Source organism: Vanellus vanellus, assembly GCF_965231255.1.
Source record: "Vanellus vanellus genome assembly, chromosome: 13".
NCBI lineage: Eukaryota > Metazoa > Chordata > Aves > Charadriiformes > Charadriidae > Vanellus > Vanellus vanellus.
In genome coordinates, this window is record NC_138918.1 from 17,176,515 (window position 1) to 17,185,827 (window position 9,313).

Consider the following 9,313-nt stretch of genomic DNA (forward strand, 5'->3'; position numbering starts at 1 on the left):
TATCTTTGTGCTTGTTTCCTCTTTTGAATTAGTCAACATTTTAAACTTTAAAGTATGGCAATTTCTGTGAAAGTTTTCTTGATAATCATTAGCTATATGATCTCTCCCAGATAGTGTTCTTTGCAGTAACGATTTTGATCAGGAAAAAGAGTAATCGGTTAGATAAATAGAACCAGAACTACTGGTAACTTTGACTACTAGATGTCCCTTGTCTCACGATGTAATGTGAAACTCTACCTATTTTTCTTCCTTTTGGAAACATTTGTTGTAATGTAATTGAGAATGGACTTATTACAGGAATTTGGAAGCCACTGTAGAATATTAAGGATCTCTAAAGGATTTTTTTCTTAAAACTGTTATTAATCTGCAATATTAAAATCCATATGAGTGTAGGTTTTGAGTGCTAGTATTGCCATAGCCAGCCACTCCCTATTGTTAGAAGAGCTTTTTTTGTTGTTCAGTATTACCTGAGCAAGTTGATTGTAATAGAACTATTTCTGGAGTATCGTTCTCCAGAACACCAGTAGGGTGTGTTAAGCTGGGACATAAGCAACCATTAAGTTACAGAAAAAATTATGTCTTGTCCTGCATGTGTTCCATAACATCTCCTTTGGCTGGAGGGGTACATGTTTTATGGTGCTTCTGCATTTCTTCCTTCACTTGCTTTGCAAAGCACACTTTGGTTCAGGAAAGCATCTGTTTTCCAAGTGGGGTTTTTCTCTTTTGACAGCGTGCACGGTCGTATAGTGCCTGAGCTCCAGGTGGGAGCACGCTAACTTGCAGGAGGTGTGCTCAGCGTGCAGTCTGCTGGACTGGGCTGGTACAATGGAGTCCACTCAGACACGGATTAAATAAATTGCAAATCAGTTTTACTTTGGTTTTGAATACGTCAGATTGTGTACTAATGTAAGGCAGTAAAAAATGACAAGGCAGATAAAGAGGAATGGAATATACAAAACTAGAGCATCTCAGTCTGAGACAGTGATTTTTGTCAGCTTTGCAGGTTTTTTGAAAGGGAGTCTTCATCTCGTGTTCCTTTCTCTTTTTCTTTGAAGCTCTGGCTGTAATGTATCCTGCCTGCGGTAGCACTGTTCATGCTTCTGAATTCTTGTACACAGGAGCTGCAGTGAAGCATTTGCTACTTGGACTGGAAGTCCTAGACAATGTTAAAAATAATTAAACATAAAGCATTACTAGTGCTGTTGAAATGGGGATGAACAGGGCAATTTTTCTTTTTGTCAAACTTGCTGAAGTCAAGTAGTCCTGGATTTTTGCTCTCGTTGCTTCTTACTGATGTGGTGGTAGTGATTCATTCTAGTATTGCACTAAAACTGTATTTTTGCTCTCAATAGGGTGGAGCACAAATTAGCCTTGCTGAAATATGTAAATCTGGAGAGAAATCAACCCGTTGGTATAACCTCCTTAGTTATAAGTATCTGCAGAAGCAAAACAGGAAAAGCAAACAAGGAAACATTCCCTCTGAAGTACCCTGCACTGAAAAAACAGTAAGAACAATTGCTGAAATCAAACAGTACTAATGAGAGGGTTTATGTGGCTGAAGGACTGTTACAATAGACAAGTGAAGGCTGGTGTGTTTATATTTAGAACTTGAAAATGTCATTAAGTGCAGCAAAATAATTAACATGTTGATTACAGATATGCCCTTGTCCTGGGCTAAAAACTTACTGAAATCTGCTCCTCACGAAGCTGAGGGATGTGGGATGTGGTCTGGTGTAAGTGATGTGTGAGCCTTTCTTCCCACTAGACAGTTCACCTTACTGCAATGAACTTGCTGAACGTGTCAAGATACGGACTTACCTTTGCACGTGCATGGCATGCAATATGCTCAGCCTATATCTGCACACGTGCATATGCTAATGTAACTGGGGGAGGTGGACCAGGTATGCTCACACAGGCTTGACTGAGCACTGTATGTGCAGTGGGCTGCTTGAACAACGCAGGTGTAGAGACTACAACTCTCTCCTGCCACCAGGGGAAAGGTGGTTGGGGCTGCTGTGACCAGAAAGGCTGGGCGCTTTGCAGTTGGTGAGAGTCTTAACTTCACAAGAAGCCTCTTGATCTCCTCAGGACTCTGTCTCAGCACTCTTAGAGCAGACAGCTGTTGAACTGGAAGCTGTGGAGAAGAAACTGGAGGAAAGCAGAAGCACTTTAACTAGTGGAGAGAGCTGGTAGGTAGAATCCCACCATCTTAGAATTGTGGGATGATTAGAGCATTTGGGGATTCATGTGCAGAGAAAAAAGCAGATGATGCAGAGCTGTGGGAGGCTGCTTCTGTCTCCTTCTGTTTTGTTGAAAAATCCTGTTTCTTCTGTTCTAGCAGTTGTGCTTGGGAAGTGAGAACAAAGATGATAAATGTTAAAAATAGTCAATAGCACTATGCTAATTTTGTTATTTTTACAATGTTCTATGGACGTCCACGAAAGCTCCACTGTATGGTGCAAGGCTTTGCTTGAATATTCATTTTGCCTGTTGTTTACATGGTTCCAGTTCAGATTTTATTCATGAAGCCCAACATTTGAAATAAAAAACAAGCCTGACCAATGGGTTTGATGAAGAAGCCAGCTGTGAGTTCAAAGGAGCTGAAAAGGATATCAAAACAATGCTTCAATTTTGTCCAGCATCACTTTTTAAACTAAGATTAATGGCATCCTTAGAACTCCCCTTAAGATGTACTCACCTTAAGCTCAGACCACATGGCTGAACCCTCAGCTTGCTTCTTTTGAAGCAAGATCAGTATTAAATTTTTGGCTGTAACAGTTGCCTTCTAGTGCAGCTTCACTCCAGTTTCAATTGTTCCCTTATAAGCCTGTGTTTGTGTAATCTCAGTGGCTACAGGACCTGTCAGGTACAAGTGAATGCCTTGGGAATACGTTTCTGTCCAGGAATACGTTTTCTTACAGGAGGCAACTCTGGCTGCAACATCAGAGTATTGTGCACAATAGGCCAGTTCAATAACAAAGCTGTTCTTAACAGGCAAGATGAAGAGGTTCCTGATCAGGAAGAACAGGATGAGATCAGTGAAAATGAAGCAGAGGAGGAGGAAGAATTCTGTGCTGGAAAGTCGTTGTGGGAAACAGAAGAAAGTCTGAATTCCCAGCTGCACATGGAAATAGCAGTGAAGGTAAAATCAAGGGCCTTTTGAACAGAAAGATGAGTTAAACTTCCCATTGCTCAGCTGACTGGGTTGCTGTTGAGCTGAGCAAGGCTAAAGCAGTTACTTGAAAGTTCATCACTGATGTTTAAATGTTTATCTACCTGAAATCTTTTTAATAACTCTACATGACCACTTTGTCCCACAGTTAATATAGCATCGTTTCATGCCTCCTTTTTGCTGCTCATGAAAACTTTTCATTAATGTGACAATGGCTTTGACCTTGTTTAATTCTGAAAGTAGCTGTAGTCTAACAAACGTGCTGTACGTGTGCTCTTTGTGCATGTATATACAGTAATTTGGATCTTTGCTGCAGATGCACAAGTAAAGGAATGGTCTTAAAAATCATACCTGTGTTCTGTGTGAGGTTGCCAGGTCACATTGATGTCCTGGATCAACAGGCAAAGCTTGTTGGAATCAATTGTGTTGTACAGCGATCAATAGATGCGGAGCCCTTGGGGAGTGATACAGTTAATGTAGCAGCTACTGAGTTCAAAGAGTGAAGTGTCAGGACACCCTGCATGAAAAGGGCTAAAGAGTATCTGGTTTTGAATGTGGTGCCTCTGGGACTGAAAGCAGAGATGTATCACAGGTGGCTGTCAGACAGCCCTGGGTGTGTGTCATCGGTAAGATGGCAAGCTGGCATTTACACTGCGGTATCTGTCTTTCAGGTGGATAAAGAGACAAACACAGAGAGCCTTGCACAGTCTTCTACTGTAGTTCGTCCAAAAGACAAAAGAGCAGCAAATCCACCCCAAAGTCAGTTTGTCAGAGGTAGCACTATCATCCGCTCAAAAACGTTTTCACCAGGACCACAAAGTCAGTATGTGTGTCGGGTAAGGAAAATGCAATCCTGAGGTGATAAATGCTGCTTTTCATTAATGAATGCGTGATCAATGTTCCCTTAGTCTGAATTTTTCAGAGACCTGACACTGCTTTCTTCTCTCCCTCTTTGACTTCAGAAGTTGCTCCCTCCTAGACAGTATCTTTCCTTGAAACTAATAGTATTAAGCACAAGTTTGTAAAACGTATACTTGCACAGATGTTTGTGGTATATGAAGCATGTTGAGATGCCCAAACTAACCTGGAAGGGCTGCTGTAAGAGACTGATGACTAAGCTGCGTATGAAACCCTTTCCTGCTGCTTTAAGACTGTTCTGTGCTAACTTGAACTGAGTTAGCTGTGTCCACCTGACTTTAGATGAAGTGAACGTGAAAGTTTGATAGAAATGGAAAGGTAAGTACCTGATGATGTCACCAAAAAATCGTGGAAGCTTGAAGGTCTCCAGTGTGCTTTGTCTGAAGGTAACTGAACAGGCCATGTGCTGGGTCAGGATGTCGCTTCCACTGCTTTGAAATGTTTGTTCGCAATTACTTCCTGGATTGAGGGTCTGCCTTAACTATAAATAACTCATCTTTTAAATTGAATTGGCAAACAAGCAAGCACTGCCTCTTATCATGCATGGCCTGTCCTAAGTGGGCATGCTCTTAATACAGCTGAGCCAAATTTGATGTGCAAGTTTTCTCTGACTCAGAAACAAGTGCTTCCATAGAAACAAACCTTATTTAATTTGCAGCAGTGGCCTGTGCTTGGGTGATAGCGACACTGTGATAGAGGACCTGCCCATGCAGGTCCCACACGCCAGTTACCCCCCACGCCCAACTTTGAGAAAGAACATAAGAAGGCAATTAAACCCTATGTGAGTTCTTTTTAAGGGTCAAAAGACAATCACAACAGAACATAGGCTGTATGTATGTAACATGACAACTCTGAAGTTGAAGAACCAAGGGGGATAGCTTAGAGATAAACCTACCTCTTGCACCACTAGCTTAAAATACAGGTGACTAGAGAAAAGAGAAATCTCTAATAAAATAGTCCCATGTTTTATAGAGGCTAGAAAAGAGTGTTTTTTGTTTGTTTGGGGTTTTTTATTACTTTGAGCTTATTTTTCTAGGCTGTTTTGCCCAGCCTAGTCACTTGCACAGGACAAGGGCAGGAGGGTAGAGTCCCATATTATACCCTAACTTACTGTCTCTCTTTCCATGCAGACTATTCCCAAAAAGAGACAGAATTGAAAGCTTGTGGCAGGATCTCCCCATGCCAAACGGATTGCATGTTGTGCACTTACATTGGGGTGGCAGCTGTCTGCTGTAGCTTTTCACAAAACTGCATAGTTCTGCTTACATCACTGCTTATAATCACTTACAGAACCCTCTGATCTTGCTAATAATGCGTGTATGCACTGTTTGTATTTGTTTCATAAAAAAATGTGGCTTTCATTTTAATTTTCAGCTGAATCGCAGTGATAGTGACAGTTCAACGCTATCCAAAAAACCCCCCTTCGTTCGAAATGCAATGGAGAGACGAAGTGTCAGAGTGAAACGGGTAAAAACACCACTTTTTTTTCTCTAGTATAGACACTTGCAAAAAAACAGAAAACTGTTTTAAAGGAAGAATTTGCAAACATAAATCAGCTGCCACATGCTTTCATTCACAAGCTTTTCTTTGTGAGAAGTCTCTCAAGGCTAATTTTCTTTGATATATCAGAATATGACAGGAATGTTTAAGTTGGAACTCATTTGGAACAATCAATTTAGGAAGATGGTACCTGGTATTTTCCATCTTGTCAGAGCCAAAGTAGCACGAATAGTTTTGCTGTATTTATTGTTGCAAGATTCTTAAGTACTTATAATAAATGTGTGAAGAGCTGGGGAAGTTGATGAGGAGAATGAAGTGTCTGATGCGCAGGTGACCCTGTTGTAGTGACTCTTTGACACACAATTGAACCCCTGTGCCCGTTGTGATGGCAATCACTGAAATTCCCCCAGGATACCTATGCCGAGCTCCTAAGGAGATGGTTTTCTTTTCAGGCAGCTTGTGTTTGACACTGGGAGGTGGCAACATAATATGTTACTGGACAAAAACAAACACAGGTTTTTCTGCTGCATTATGAATGCATCTGAAGATGAGACATTAAACTCAGGAGCAAGGTGTGCAAGCAAGACTTGATTTGGAGAAACTGCCAGGGAAGAAATTTAGTGGAAATTCCAAAATCAAAAGGCTTATCTTTAAGACTTGCTTGAGTTTGTGATTTTTGTCTTGAGATGGATTGGAAAGCAGGATCAATAGAGATGCTTTGTGCTATGAGAAGTTCTGGAAAAAAGGGTCTCATGATGTATTTAGCCCTTCATGGGGGAGTGGTTCAGGACAGTTCTCATCACTGTGTTCATACACTCCTTCCTTTCCAGCCTTCAATCAAGTCCTTCGGTACAGAGCGCCTAATCCGTACTTCACTAGACCTGGAGCTGGACCTGCAAGCTTCAAAAACCTGGCATGATCGGCTGGTTCAGGAGATCTCGGTGCTGAGAGAACTGAAGGAACAGTTGGAACAAGCTCAAAGTCAGGGTGAAAAAGAGTTGCCACACTGGGTGAAGGATGATGAGAGATTTCGACTGCTGCTGAGGCTAGTGGAAAAACGAGTGAGTAGCTTTTGGATTTTATTTAAGATGTTTGAGAAACGTGACTTGAGAAACAGGGTACTTTGGACAGTCAGGAAATGAAGCCCTAGCACTGCAGTCACTCATGTCTTCCACTTACAGCTCCATCAAGCAAGCGATTGATAATGGAAGTTGCAGTCCTTGGGTGTCTAGCTATTCTCAGGTGTGATATTTACAAGCTGCGGAGTTTGTGCCTGCCTTCCCGCAGATTACGAGGGTTAGGAAGACAGCAATTGTCTCTTGCTGCTTCTAAGGGAAACAATGGCTGCATAAAAGGCTTTAGAATAGGATCCTTGTGTATACGAAATGATAATATAAGTCACATGATAGCAGACTTTCTGGCTTTAAGAGCTTAATAGTATCTATTTTTCTGCTTTTGAAGGGTGGACTGCAGGGCAGGGTTGGAAAGGAGACAGGACTAATTACCAAGAATTTCAACAAACATCAAGCATTGTTTAATGAACAATGTTTATGAATTAATTTTGTTTTCTTTTATGAAAGTTGTCTTTCAACTTGGAAAGCATTATCGCTTTTGCTGGAGTTTGACCCCTCTTTAACTTACTGTAGAGTTCTGTTAGTGCTGAACCCATGCATTCACCAGCACAGATTTCCTGCCTCAGCACAGGTGCAAACACGAGAAGTCACCAATGCCATCTGTGTTGTGATGTGCAGCCTTCCAGTCCATAGTAGGTGTGGTGTGTCATGGTTAGCACTTGCCTTCCTCTGTCTACATCATAGTCCCCTAGTGTACAGGGCTCCTTCTCGACTTGTATGATTTATTGGGGCACCTCTGCTGACACCAGGCAGAAACGAAGTTGTTAGGGCACCAGGTGTAGGAGTCAGTTGGTACAAGTGCTTTTGGGGGCACAGCTGGAACATGGGTTGTCATGTTCTTGTGTGAGCTGATCTTTAAAAATATATGATGAAGATACAAAGAAGGTGCAGATAGTACCCGTGATTCTTACCGAAGAGCTGGAAGAAAACCTTACAAAAAGCTCTCTCCTTTACAATGGTTAGCTGACAAGTCTTCAGTTTAGCTTCTGTGGCTTGTGATTTCGGAGTCAATAGTTTCCAAGCCCTTCAGACCTGCAGCTGAAATAATGCTGTATTTAGAGATTAGTTGAGATGAAATCATTCCTCCTGGAAACACAAATGTCTCTTATCCGTTATTTGTTAGGTGGAGAAAACAGAACACAAGTGTGAGCTCAAGGCCGATAAAATGATGAGAGCTGCTGCCAAGGATGTCCACAGGCTGCGAGGGCAGAGTCGGAAGGAGCCTCTGGAAGTACAGTCATTCAGGTAAGTACACGTCACTGGTAAAGGGGAGGAAAAATTGACTGCTACCATGATTTTCCTATGGGTGACTAAGATGACGATGAGGAAAGGTAATCTTTGTGGAAGTAGTTAACTGTTCTGCTTAAACAAATTTTCTCTAGTTTTATATCAAAGTATAAGGTTGGAGAGTTGGGGAAACTAGCTGCAGCACTGCATGTGACCTCAAAGCAACCAGCAGTACTCCAAATTGTTCCCCATCTGGCAACAAATTCACAAGTCCTTTGTTTAATACAAAATCAGCCCTTTGTTTCCTAACATACCTAGAAAGCAAAAAACGAGCCTTTCTGAAATGGCTTTTTGATAACGTCAGTGTTGTGAGTTTAACTGTAAGGATGCCTCATATGTGATATGTAAATAAGAGGTGTAGGTTGTGGGAGGATGTGCTGCTGCTCTTTGTGGTGACAGCTGGTGGGATAAATTTTAATGTGGATGATGGACATTTCTGGCAAGGCTTCTGTTGCATTAACAACTGATCATCTTTTTTTAGAGAGAAAATGGCGTTTTTCACACGGCCGAGGATCAACATTCCAACGCTCTCTGCAGACGATGTGTGATCACCATAAAGTATTTGCTTTCCAGACAATTCTACAAATGCAGCTTGGGTTTTGAAGTTATTTATGTGGTATTATGAAGGTACCAAGGCATTTGTATATTAGGGCTTTTGTCAGTATGTGGATGTTTTGAAGATTTTTAGGTTAAAGTTATATCATCACAGAAACCAGCATTAAAGTGACAAGATTGTATAGTTTGTATATTTAGGAATGTATTTTTGGGAAATAGAATTTTAAATAAGAACAAAAGCAGCGTAAGGTGCTGTTATTCTTAAATAATGCTGTTTAGACTTTTTGTACAGCTCTACCTTTTAGAGGTTTTACTGCAATAAAATAAATTTGAAGGAACCTCACCCCTACCTTCTATGATGTTCTGCATCAGACTCTCCTGAGTGATGTATTTTGTACCCTGTGGGGAATGCAGGGAGCCAGTTTTGACTCCCAAGTGCTGTGAACGATTCTCTGTGAGCTGTGAAGAAGCATTTGTGTTTCCTGCCAGGTCATAAAAGTGGGTGTGAAGTTCAAGATACTTGCACTTTTAACATTTGTACTGCAGCTCATGTCTGTAATGGGTCTGTTAAGGTAACTTGGGGAGCCCATTGAAACCACTGCTGTGGGAGGAGGGCTGCAGGTTTTAAGTCCATTTTAGGTTTTTCCAATAAAGTGACCTTTCTGGACAAACCTGCCTTCTTGCTTTTTGTCTTATGTGAATCTTCTCATCAGCTGGCACCTAAATTGTTTGGGGTTGTTTTTTTTTT

The 9,313-nt window shown here is 41.3% G+C and overlaps 1 protein-coding gene across 1 annotated transcript in view; it reads left to right on the forward strand.

Moving 5' to 3' along the window:
• Positions 1-9,309, forward strand: part of WWC1 (WW and C2 domain containing 1) — a 74,413-nt gene extending 65,104 nt beyond the window's left edge. Inside the window, exons 16-23 of the mRNA XM_082490087.1 lie at positions 1,353-1,505; positions 2,089-2,189; positions 2,995-3,142; positions 3,844-4,008; positions 5,465-5,557; positions 6,421-6,651; positions 7,847-7,968; positions 8,492-9,309. Of these exons, the coding sequence (XP_082346213.1) occupies positions 1,353-1,505; positions 2,089-2,189; positions 2,995-3,142; positions 3,844-4,008; positions 5,465-5,557; positions 6,421-6,651; positions 7,847-7,968; positions 8,492-8,558 (1,080 nt within the window). The 3' untranslated portion in view covers positions 8,559-9,309. The remainder of the gene's footprint in view (positions 1-1,352; positions 1,506-2,088; positions 2,190-2,994; positions 3,143-3,843; positions 4,009-5,464; positions 5,558-6,420; positions 6,652-7,846; positions 7,969-8,491) is intronic.
• The last annotated feature ends 4 nt before the right edge of the window (positions 9,310-9,313 follow it).